General features: G+C 45.8%; 1 protein-coding gene across 1 annotated transcript in view; it reads left to right on the top strand.

Moving 5' to 3' along the window:
• Positions 1 to 13,033, top strand: part of crebbpa (CREB binding protein a) — a 70,888-nt gene that overhangs the window by 16,597 nt on the left and 41,258 nt on the right. The window contains 1 exon segment of the mRNA XM_052514208.1: positions 805 to 1,406. Coding sequence (XP_052370168.1) covers positions 805 to 1,406 — 602 coding nt within the window.

Here is a 13,033-nt window from a genome sequence, read left to right as displayed (position 1 = left end):
TGTGTGTCAACCATAGTAGTGTGATACTAGATGTCATAATAGTTTGCCAATAACCAGGCATGTTGAATGAACGGTTGCCTAGTAATCAGACCTAACTTGATGGACAAAGTCAGGGATGTAGATGTGAAACTAACTCATACTTCAGTTGTTTCATATTCCAAATAGCATACAGTAAGCTACTACATTGCTTCCAGTGATTTAATCATTTAGAATTTTCTCCCCAAACAAAATTAAGCCAGTTTACTTTTTCACTAGACTATGCACATAAAAGCAGTACTTCTGTGTTGGATATAATTTAAGACTCTTAGTTTCAGGAAATGGCAGTTACAGGTTTTTCAAAAATGCTAATTGCTCCAACTTCCTATGGGGAAGTTGACTGACATGCGCTGAACCTATACCCTACCCAACCTTAGGCCTACATCAGCACCACCTTGTCAGAAAATCCTGGTGAGAGCCCTGACAGTGCATTTAAATGTATTTCTAGTTAGCTCCTGAAGTGCAGCCAATTACCAGGTACCATTAAGTCTATAGCCTACCATTCCTTCTGCGGCAGTCTTCTGCCACAGTATTAGACAAAAACAGTGCATTTGCCTATGATTTGAGCAGTGGTGTCGTGGGGCCCGGGGGTGCCACCACTGCGCTGAAGTTGTTCTCATAAAAATTATTTAGGATTTGCAGGTCTGCGATAGGCTGGCTGAAACTGTACTTCAATGGCACTTACACAGACAGGAATATCAGCCCATGAATTTTCATGATATCAATCCATATTATTAACCTGTTTTTCTCTCTCTTCCTCTTTTACAGTGGATCTAGGCTCCTTATCATGGGACGACCTGGAGAACGACCTGCCAGACGAGCTGATCCCCAACGGAGGCTCTGGCCTGGGGTGTATGACGGGGGGCGGAATGCCCTCCAATGGGGGTAACGTCAACTCTGGGGGTCCTGGACCTCTGGGCTCCAAGGTCCCGGACGCAGTGGCCAAGCACAAGCAGCTGTCAGAACTCCTCCGGGTGGGTAGTGCCTCTGGTCTCATCGGGGGTGCTGGAGGAGGAACTCAGCCCAGTGGCATTGGGGGTCAGTTGGGTGCAGCACACGGGAAGAGCTCCTTGGGTCAAGGGTCGCCGAAAGCGGGGACCGGACAGAACTTCAACCAGTCTCTGGGGGGCCATGCCGGGATGTTAGGTCAGGGTGGGCAGCACCAGCCGGGCCAGGTGATAAACGGAGGCCTGGGGCTGGGTCCTGGAGGTGGACGAGGCCGGGGTCAATACCAGGCCATGCAGGCGGCACCAGGAGGAGGAGTGGGCAGCTCGCTGGCAGAGACCCTCACACAGCAGGGCGGGCCACAGGTGGGTGCTGCCACCCTGAACGTTGCCGCCGCCGCCCAGCAGGCGGGCAACATGAACAAGGTGAGTCACAGGGCTGAGAGACTCACACAAACTACACTACACACACACAAACTACACTCTTAATCATAGAGAGGCATGTATGAAATGTCTGTCTGTGATAGAAAGACAGGCCTTAAATGTGCCAAATGGTCAGAGAGTAGCGATATCTCTTTATAGCTCTTCTTTGTGTGTGTTGAATCATAATTTGTACAGGATCATCCATGAATTCTCAGCTTTGGTGCTAGTTACTGTGGCACTGTGTAGAACAGATCCATCCTGATTGGGTGATAGCTCTCTGATACTGCTGGGTACTAAATCGGAAACTAATAAATGCCCTCCGCATGGGCCGAACCATTAAGAAAGAATCATGTCACATATGTTGCGGTCATGTTGGGAACTTGGAAATACAACCCTTTTTACTGGGAAAAATGCATGTGAATGTCCCACCAACTCGTAATGCCCAGACGGCATCCCTATCCGCGTCCTCAGAGCGTGTGCGAACCAGCTGGCTGGTGTGTTTACGGACACATTCAATCTCTCCCTGCCCCAGTCTTCTGTCCCCACATGCTTCAAGGTGGCCAACATTGTTCCTGTACCCAAGAAGACAATAGTCATTTACTTCAGTTACCACTGCACTCACTTCTCTCGCACTCACTTCTCTCGTCATGAAGTGCTTTGAGAGACTAGTCAAGGATCATATCACCTCCACCTTACCTGTCACCCTAGACCCACTTAAATTTGCCTACCGCCTCAATAGGTCCACAGACGATGTAATCGCCATCACACTACACACTGCCCTATCCCATCTGGACAAGAGGAATACTTATGTAAGAATGCTGTTCATTGAGCTTGAGGCCCTGGGTCTCAACGCCGCCCTGTGCAATTGGGACCTGGACTTCCTGATGGGCTGCACCCAAGTGGTGAAGGGAGGAAACATCTCCACTTCGCTGATACTCAGCACTGGGGCCCCACAAGCTTGCATGCTCAGCCCCCTCATGTACTCCCTGTTCACCCATGACATGCGTGGCCATGCACGCCTCCATCTCAATCATCAAGTTTGCAGACTACACAACAGTAGTAGGCTTGATTACCAACCACAACGAGACAGCCTGAGGGAGGAGGTGAGGGCACTTTGGAGTGTGGTGTCAGGATAACAACCTCTCACTCAACGTCAACAAAACAAAGGATGTGATCGTGGACTTCAGGAAACAGCAGAGGGCGCACCTCTCTATCCACATCGACGGGACAGCAGTGGAGAAGGTGGAAAGTTTGAAGTTCCTTAGCGTACACATCACAGACAAACTGAAATGGTCCACCCACACCCACAGTGTGGTGAAGGCGCAACAGTGCCACTTCAACCTCAGGAGGCCGAAGAAATTTAACCTAAAGCCCTCACAAACATTTACAGATGCACAATTGAGAGCATCCTGTCGGGCTGTATCACCGCCTGATATGGCAACTGCACCACCCACAACCGCAGGGCTCTCCAGAGGGTGGTGCGGTCAGCACGACCCATCACCGGGGGCAAACTTCCGGCCCTCCAGGGCACCTACAGCACCCCATGTCACATGAAGGCCAAAAAGATCATCAAGGACATCAACCACCCGAGCCACTCCGCTACCATCCAGAAGGCGAGGTCAGTACAGGTGCATCAAGGCTGGGGCCGAGAGACTGAAAGAAGCTGTTTATCTCAAGGCCATCAGACCGTTAAACAGCCCGTCATTAACAGAGAGGCTGCTGCCCACATACAACTTTAATAACTGGATCACTAGTCACTTTAATAATGCCACTTTAATAGTGTTTACACATCTTACATTACTCATCTCATATGTAAATACTGTATATTATACAATCTATTGCATCGTGCCTATGCCGCTCGGTCATTGCTCTTCCGTATTTATATGTACACTACCATTCAAAAGTTTGGGGTCACTTAGAAATGGCCTTGTTTGTGAAAGAGAAACACATGTTTTGTCGATTTAAAATAACATCAAATTGATCAGCATTAACAATGTAGACATTGTTAATGCTGTAAATGACTACTATACCCGGAAACGGCAGATTTCCGGCTGTAGTCAGACTTCTTTTGAAATCGTTGTGTCCCGTGTATATATATTTTTCTTCGCATATCTTTTTTTATATTTTTTTCAAAAACTCAACTTCTAAACACTCTGCAACCCAGCGCCGCCTCACTCAATGTTGTGCGGATCTGTTTTTTTTCTAAAGTATTATTCACCTTGAATCCAAAATCCCCCAACAGAAGCTAGCCAGCTCACTAGCTACCAGCTAGTAGTCAGCTAACCACTGCTAGCGGTCATCAGCTAACCTTTAGCTCGGAAAGCTCTCGGCAGTTTGTACAACGCGACTCAAACCAGAGCATACCAGACCTATTTTCTCTCCATATCCCCGGATTCCTACCGCATGCTCTGGACATTTTCACCTGGATCTTTGCAGCTAGCTAGCTAGATCTTTGCAGCTACCCTGCTATCTGAATACTGGCTAACGTCGGTCCCGAAGCAAGCACCAATTAGCCTGGAGCTAGCCCATGCTAGGCCCTTTCTCCCGGCTAGCTAAAGAGGCCCATCAGCCACTCCTGGGCTACAATACCCAGACCCCTTCTACTGCCGGTACAGGGCACAGAACCCCGCTGATCCTTCACGACTGGACTACGACGTGATCTGCTCGAGGGGGTACTCCACTGGCCTCTACATCGCGACCACCCCTGAATGCCCAGCCGACAGCCGCATCCCGCTAGCTGTCTAAAGCATATTGGACTGTTAGCTGTATAGATACATCGGCCAATTTCCTGGGCCACTATACCTATTTTGCCAATTGGACTTTGACCCCTCCGCTACTCGGAACCCTACTAATCGATCACTACTGGTCTATCGCTAAATGACTTAAATGTAAATGTAAATGTATCGATGTCCAAAACAGACTTTGCTCCATCGAGGCGTCCCTCTTAAGGCCCTTCTGCTAGCTTGCTAGCCCCGGTCTGCTAGCTGTCTGAATCGCCATGTCTCCAGCCAGCCCAACCGCTATTGATCACCCTGCTACGCATGCCTCTCACTAATATCAATATGCCTTGTCCATTACTGTCCCGGTTAGTGATTATTGTCTTATTTCACTGTAGAGCTGCTAGCCCAATATGCCTTAACCTACCATTTAGTTCCACCTCCCACATATGAGGTGACCTCACCTGGTTAAAACATCTCTTGAGACAATATATCTCTCATCATTACTCAATGCCTAGGTTTACCTCCAATGTCCTCACATCCTACCATACTCCTGTCTGTACATTATGCCTTGAATCTATTCTCTCACACCCAGAAACCTGCTCCTTTTACTCTCTGCTCTGAACGCACTAAACAACCAGTCCTGATAGCCTTTAGTCGTACCGTCCTCCTACTCCTCTGTTCCTCTGGTGATGTAGAGGTTTATCCAGGCCCTACAGTACCTAGCTCCACTCCTACTCCCCAGGTGCTCTCATTTGTTGACGTCTGTAACCGTAAAAGCCTTGGCTTCATGCATGTTAACATTAGAATCCTCCTCCCGAAGTTTGTTGTATGCACTGCTTTAGCACACTCTGCTAACCCGGATGTCCTAGCCGTGTCTGAATCCTGGCTTAGGAAGTCCACCCAAAACCCTGAAATGTCCAACTATAACATTTTCCGACAAGATAGACATGCCCAAGGGGGAGGTGTTGCAATCTGCTGCAGAGAGCCTGCAGAGTTTTGTCTTACTATCCAGGTCTGTACCCTAACAATTCAAACTTCTACTTCTAAAAATCCATCTTTCCAGAAACACGTCTCTCACTGTTGCTGCCCCCAGCTGTGCCCTGGACATCACATGTGAATTGTTTGCCCCCCATCGAGCTTCAGAGTTCGTGCTGCTAGTTGACCTGAACTGGGATATGCTTAACACACCGGCCATCCTACAATCTAAGCTTGATGCCCTCAATCTCACACACATTATCAATGAACCCACCAGGTACAACACAAATCCGTAAACACGGGCACATAGATATCATCCGAACCCACTTGCTCTCCAAATACACCTCTGCTGTTTTCAACCAAGATCTCAGCGATCACTGCCTAATTGCCTGCGCGTCCGTAATGGGTCTGCGGTCAAACTACCACCCCGCATCACTGTCAAATGCTCCCTTAAACACTTCAGCAAGCAGGCCTTTCTAATCGACCTGGCCCGGGTATCCAGGAAGGATATTGACGTCATCCCATCTGTAGAGGATTCCTGGTTATTCTTGAAAAATGCCTTCCTCACCATCTTAAATAAGCATGCATCATTAAAAAAAAATTGAACCAGGAACAGATATAGTCCTTGGTTCTCTCCAGACCTGACTGCCCTTGACCAGCACAAAAACATCCTGTGGCGTTCTGCATTAGCATCGAACAGCCCCCGTGATGTGCAACTTTTCAGGGAAGTTAGGAACAAATATATACACAGGCAATTAGGATAGCCATGGCTAGCTTTTTCAAGCAGCAATTTGCATTCTGTAGCACAAACTTTAAAAAGTTCTGGGACACACTGTAAAGTCCATGGCGAATAAGAGCACCTCCTCCCAGCTGCCCACTGCACTGAGGCTAGGAAACACTGTTACCACCGATAAATCCACTATAATTGAGAATTTCAATAAGCATTTCTCTACGGCTTGCCATGCTTTCCATCTGGCTACCCCTACCCCAGTCAATAGCCCTGCGCTCCCCACAGCAACTCGCCCAAACCTCCCCCACTTCTCCACCCAAATCCAGAAAGCTGATGTTCTGAAAGAGCTCCAAAATCTGGACCCCTACAAATCAGCCGGGCTGGACAGTCTGGACCCTCTCTTTCTGCAATTATCTGCTGAAATTGTTGCAACCCCCATTACTAGCCTGTTTAACCTCCCTTTCGTATCGTCTGAGATTCCCATAGATTGGAAAGCTGCCACGGTCATCCCCTTTTTCAAAGGGGGAGACACTCTAGACCCAAACTGCTACAGACCTATATCTATTCTACCCTGCCTTTCTAAGGTCTTCAAGGCCAAGTTAACATACAGATTACCGACCATTTCGAATCCCACCGTACCTTCTCTGCTATGCAATCTGGTTTCAGAGCTGGTCATGGGTGCACCCCAGCCACGCTCTCCTAAACCATATCACCGCCATCGATAAGAGACATTACTGTGCAGCCCTATTCATTGACCTGGCCAAGGCTTTTGACTCTGTCAATCACAACATTCTTATTGGCAGACTCAACAGCCTTGGTTTCTCAAATGAATGCCTCACCTGGTTCACCAACTACTTCTCTGACAGAGTTCAGTATGTCAAATCGGAGGGCCTGTTGTCCGGACCTCTGGCAGTCTCAATGGGGGTTTCCACAGGGTTCAGTTCTCGGGCCGACTCTTCTCTCACACCCCAAACTGTATTCATCAATGACGTCGCTCTTGCTGCTGGTGATTCTTTGATCCGCCTCTACGCAGACGGACACCATTCTGTATGCCTCTGGCACTTCTTTGGACACTGTCAACTAACCCAGATGAGCTTCAATTTTAATTTTTTATTTAACTAGGCAAGTCAGTTAAGAACAAATTCTTATTTTCAATGATGGCCTAGGAACAGTGGGTTAACTGCCATACAACTTTTTTTTCTGTGTCCTCCAACTGCTTTTAAATGGAAGTAACACTAAATGCATGCTCTTCAACCGCTGCCCGCCCGCCCAGCATCACGACTTTGGACGGTTCTGACTTAGAATATGTGGACAACTGCAAATACCTAGGCGTCTGGTTAGACTGTAAACTCTCCTTCCAGACTCTTATTAAACAGCTCCAATCCAAAATTAAATCTAGAATCGGCTTCCTATTTCGCAACAAAGCATCCATCACTCATGCTGCCAAACATACCCTTGTAAAACTGACCATCCTACCAATCCTCGACTTTGGTGATGTCATCTCTAAAATAGCCTCCAACACTCTACTCAACAAACTGGATGCAGTCTATCACAGTGCCATCCGTTTTGTCACCAAAGTCCCATACACCACCCACCACTACAACCTGTACACTGTACACTTCATACTCGTCGCCACAACCACTGGCTCCAGGTCATCTACAAGTCTCTGCTAGGTTAAGCCCAGCCTTCTCTCAGCTCACTGGTCACCATAGCAGCACACACTCCAGAAGGTACAGTGGGGCAAAAAAAGTATTTAGTCAGCCACCAATTGTGCAAGTTCTCCCACTTAAAAGGATGAGAGAGGCCTGTAATTTTCATCATAGGTACACTTCAACTATGACAGACAAAATGAGAGAAAAAAATCCAGAAAATCACATTGTAGGATTTTTAATGACTTTATTTGCAAATTATGATGGAAAATAAGTATTTGGTCACCTACAAACAAGCAAGATTTCTGTCTCTCTTGAAACTAGGGGGCACTATTTTAATAAAAAAAAAAAAAACGTTCCCAAAGTAAATGGGCTATTTTTCAGGACCAGATAATAGAATATGCGTATAATTGACAGCTTAGGATAGAAAACACTCTATAGTTTCCAAAACTGTAAAAATATTGTCTGAGTATAACAGAACTGATATTGCAGGCGAAAGCCTGAGAAAAATCCAATCAGGAAGTGACTCTTATTTAGAAACCTCTGCGTCCCTATTGAGCAGTGAAAGGGATATCAACCAGATTCCTTTTTCTATGGCTTCCCTAATGTGTCTAGTGTCACAAGACATAGTTTCAGGCTTTTATTTTGAAAAATGAGCGTGAGCGACATTGCGTAAGTGGTCACCTGGTGACTCTCGGAGTGATTTGTGCGTAATAGACAAATGCGTTGATTGTTTCGCTCCTACTAAGAAGCAAACTGACCCGGTTGATATATTATCGAATAGATATTTGAAAAACACCTTGAGGATTGATTATAAAAAAACATTTGCCATTGTTTCTGTCGATATTATGAATCTAATTTGGAATATTTTTCAGCGTTGTCGTGACCGCAATTTCCGGTTGATTTCTCAGCCAAATGTGAAGAACAAACAGAGCTATTTCGGCTACAAAAATAATCTTTATGGAAAAAAGGAACATTTGCTATTTAACTGGGAGTCTCGTGAGTGAAAACATTCAAAGCTCATCAAAGGTAAACGATTTAATTTGATTGCTTTTCTGATTTTCGTGACCAAGCTTGCCTGCTGCTAGCTAGGCATAATGCTATGCTAGGCTATCGATAAACTTAACCAAATGCTTGTCTTGCTTTGGCTGTAAAGCATCATTTCAAAATCGGAGATGACAGGGTGATTAACAAAAGGCTAAGCTGTGTTTCAATATATTTCACTTGTGATTTCATGAATATGAATATTTTCTAGTAATATTTTGTGTCTGTTGCGTTATGCTAATTAGTGTCAGTTGATGACAATTCTCCCGGATCCGAGAGCGGCAGTTCCAAGAGGTTTAAGAGGCTCCTCTGTCCTCCGCTCGTTACCTGTATTAATGGCACCTGTTTGAACTTATCAGTATAAAAGACACCTGTCCACAACCTCAAACAGTCACACTCCAAACTCCACTATGGCCAAGACCAAAGAGCTGTCAAAAGACACGAGAAACAAAATTGTAGACCTGCACCAGGCTGGGAAGACTGAATCTGCAATAGGTAAGCAGCTTCATTTGAAGAAATCAATTGTGGGAGCAATTATTAGGAAATGGAAGACATACAAGACCACTGATAATCTCCCTCGATCTGGGGCTCCACGCAAGATCGCACCTGTGGGGTCAAAATGATCACAAGAACGGTGAGCAAAAATCTCAGAACGACACTGGGGGACCTAGTGAATGACCTGCAGAGAGCTGGGACCAAAGTAACAAAGCGTACCATCAGTAACACACTACGCCGCCAGGGACTGAAATCCTGCAGTGCCAGACGTGTCCCCCTGCTTAAGCCAGTACATGTCCAGGCCCGTCTGAAGTTTGCTAGAGAGCATTTGGATGATCCAGAAGATTGGGAGAATGTCAGATGAAACCAAAATAGAACTTTTTGGTAAAAACTCAACTCGTCGTGTTTGGAGGACAAAGAATGCTGAGTTGCATCCAAAGAACACCATACCTACTGTGAAGCATGGGGGTGGAAACCTCATGCTTTGGGGCTGTTTTTCTGCAAAGGGACCAGGACGACTGAGCTGTGTGAATGAAAGAATAAATGGGGCCATGTATCGTGAGATTTGAGTGAAAACCTCCTTCCATCAGCAAGGGCATTGAAGATAAAACGTGGCTGGGTCTTTCAGCATGACAATGATCCCAAACACACTGCCCGGGCAACGAAGAAGTGGCTTCGTAAGAAGCATTTCAAGGTCCTGGAGTGGCCTAGCCAGTCTCCAGATCTCAACCCCATAGAAAATCTTTGGAGGGAGTTAAGTCCGTGTTGCCCAGCAACAGCCCCAAAACATCACTGCTCTCGAGGAGATCTGCATTGGGGAATGGGCCAAAATACCAGCAACAGTGTGTGAAAACCTCGTGAAGACTTACATAAAACGTTTGACCTCTGTCATTGCCAACAAAAGGTATATAACAAAGTATTGAGAAACTTTTGTTATTGACCAAATACATAATTTGCAAATACATTCATTAAAAATCCTACAATGTTATTTTCTGGATATTTTTTTTTCTTTCATTTTGTCTGTCATAGTTGAAGTGTACCTATGATGAAAATGACAGGCCTCATCTTTTTAAGTGGGACTTGCACAATTGGTGGCTGACTAAATACTTTTTTGCCCCACTGTATATCTTACTGGTCACCCCCAAAGCCAATTCCTTTTTGGCCGCCTCTCCTTCCAGTCTCTGCTGTCACTGACTGGAACAAACTGCAAAAATCACTGAAGCTGGAGATTCCCATCTCCCTCACTAGCTTTAAGCACCAGCTGTCAGAGCAGCTCACACATCACTGCACCTGTACATAGCTCATCTTTAAATAGCTCATCCAATCTACCTCATCCCCATACTGTATTTATTTATTATGCTCCTTTGCACCCCAGTATCTCTACTTGCACATTCTACCATTCCAGTGTTTAATTGCTATATTGTAATTACTTTGCCACCATGGCCTATTTATTGCCTTTACCTCTCTTATCCTACCTCATTTGCACATGCTGTATATAGATCTTTCTACTGTATTATTGATTGTATGTTTGTTTATTCAATGTGTAACTGTGTTATATGTGTCGAACTGCTTTGCTTTATCTTGGCCAGGTCACAGTTGTAAATGAGAACTTGTTCTCAGCTGGCCCACCTGGTTAAATAAAAATGAAAGAAATTAAACAAATAGGTGTACATTGGAACACAGCGACTTTCACTTGTGTTCCAATGGCACGTTGTGTTAGCTAATGCAAGTTTATCATTTTTAAATGCTAATTGATCATTAGAAAACCCTTTTGAAATTGTTAGCACAGCTGAAAACTCTAATTTTAAAGAAGCAATAAAACTGGCCTTAAGACTAGTTGAGTATCTGGAGCATCAGCATTTGTGGGTTCGATTTACAGGCTCAAAATGACCAGAAACAAAACTTTCAACAGTGAAGAGGCGACTCTGGGATGCTGGCCTTCTAGGCAGAGTTCCTCTGTCCAGTGTCTGGGTACTTTTGCCCATCTTAATCTTTTCTTCTTATTGGCCAGTCTGAGATATGGCTTTTTCTATGCAACTCTGCCTAAAAGGCCAGCATCCCGGAGTCGCCTGTTCACCATTGACGTTGAGACGGGTGTTTTGCGGGTACTATTTAACTTCTTCGCTCTGTTTTTGTTCATCACGTTTGGGTAAGAAAAAATAAATAAATAAATAAAATAAAATATTAAGTAATTAAAACGCGAACTTTTTTCCAAATTAACTCCATAATATTGACAGAAACATGGCAAACCGATGTTTAGAATCAATCCTCAAGGTGTTTTTCACATATCTATTGACGATAAATCCTTTGTGGCAGTTGACTTTCTCTTCTGAAGAAATGGAACGTGCATGGACCTACAGATTATGCAATAATTTCGACACAGGACACCGGGCAGGACACCAGGTAAATGTAGTCTCTTATGGTCAATCTTCCAATGATATGCCTACAAGCACGTCACAATGCTGCAGACATCTTGGACGAACGGCAGAGTGCATAAGCTCGTTCACAGCATATTCACAGCCTTATAAGGAGACGATAGTAAAACAGAGCGTCAAAAATCCTGCTCATTTCCTGTTTGAAGTTTCATCTTGGTTTCGCCTGTAAGATCAGTTCTGGGGCACTCACAGAGAACACTGACATTTTTTAAAAACTGCAAAGATATTTTCTTTCCAAAGCTGGCAATTATATGCATAGTCGAGCATCTTTTCGTGACAAAATATTGCGCTTAAAACGGGCACGTTTTTTTTATCCAATAATGACATAGCGCCCCCATAGGTTGAAGAGGTTAATGAAGCTGCCAGTTGAGGACTTGTGAGGTGTCTGTTTCTTAAACTAGATACTAATGTATTTGTCCTCTTGCTCAGTTGTGCACTGTGGCATCCCACTCTTTCTATTCTGGTTAGGGCCAGTTTGCGCTGTTCTGTGTAGGGAGTAGTACACAGCATTGTATGGGATTTTCAGTTTCTTGGCAATTTCTCGCATGGAATAGCCTTCATTTTTCAGAACAAGGATAGACTGACGAGTTTCAGAAGAAAGTTCTTTGTTTCGGGCCATTTTGAGCTTGTAATCCCACAAATGCTGACGCACCAGATACTCAACCTTTCTAGTCAAGGACCATATCACCTCCACCCTACCTGACACCCTAGACCCACTCCAATTTGCTTACCGCCCAAATAGGTCCACAGACGACGCAATCTCAACCACACTGCACACTGCCCTAACCCACCTGGACAAGAAGAATACCTATGTGAGAATGCTGTTCATCGACTACAGCTCGGCATTCAACACCATAGTACCCTTCAAGCTCGTCATCAAGCTCGAGACCCTGGGTCTCGACCGCGCCCTGTGCAACTGGGTACTGGACTTCCTGACGGGCCGCCCCCAGGTGGTGAGGGTAGGTAACAACATCTCCTCCCCTCTGATCCTCAACACGGGGGCCCCACAAGGGTGCGTTCTGAGCCCTCTCCTGTACTCCCTGTTCGCCCACGACTGCGTGGCCACGCACGCCTCCAACTCAATCATCAAGTTTGCGGACGACACAACAGTGGTAGGCTTGATTACCAACAACGACGAGACTGCCTACAGGGAGGAGGTGAGGGCCCTCGGAGTGTGGTGTCAGGAAAATAACCTCACACTCAACGTCAATAAAACTAGGAGATGATTGTGGACTTCAGGAAACAGCAGAGGGAACACCCCCCTATCCACATCGATGGAACAGTAGTGGAGAGGGTAGCAAGTTTTAAGTTCCTTGGCATACACATCACAGACAAACTGAATTGGTCCACTCACACTGACAGCGTCGTGAAGAAGGCGCAGCAGCGCCTCTTCAACCTCAGGAGGCTGAAGAAATTCGGCTTGTCACCAAAAGCACTCACAAACTTCTACAGATGCACAATCGAGAGCATCCTGGCGGGCTGTATCACCGCCTGGTACGGCAACTGCTCCGCCCTCAACCGTAAGGCTCTCCAGAGGGTAGTGAGGTCTGCACAACGCATCACCGGGGGCAAACTACCTGCC

This window comes from Oncorhynchus keta, unplaced genomic scaffold, assembly GCF_023373465.1.
Source record: "Oncorhynchus keta strain PuntledgeMale-10-30-2019 unplaced genomic scaffold, Oket_V2 Un_scaffold_15365_pilon_pilon, whole genome shotgun sequence".
Classification (NCBI taxonomy): Eukaryota; Metazoa; Chordata; class Actinopteri; order Salmoniformes; family Salmonidae; genus Oncorhynchus; species Oncorhynchus keta.
This window is presented reverse-complemented; position numbering and strand designations above follow the sequence as displayed.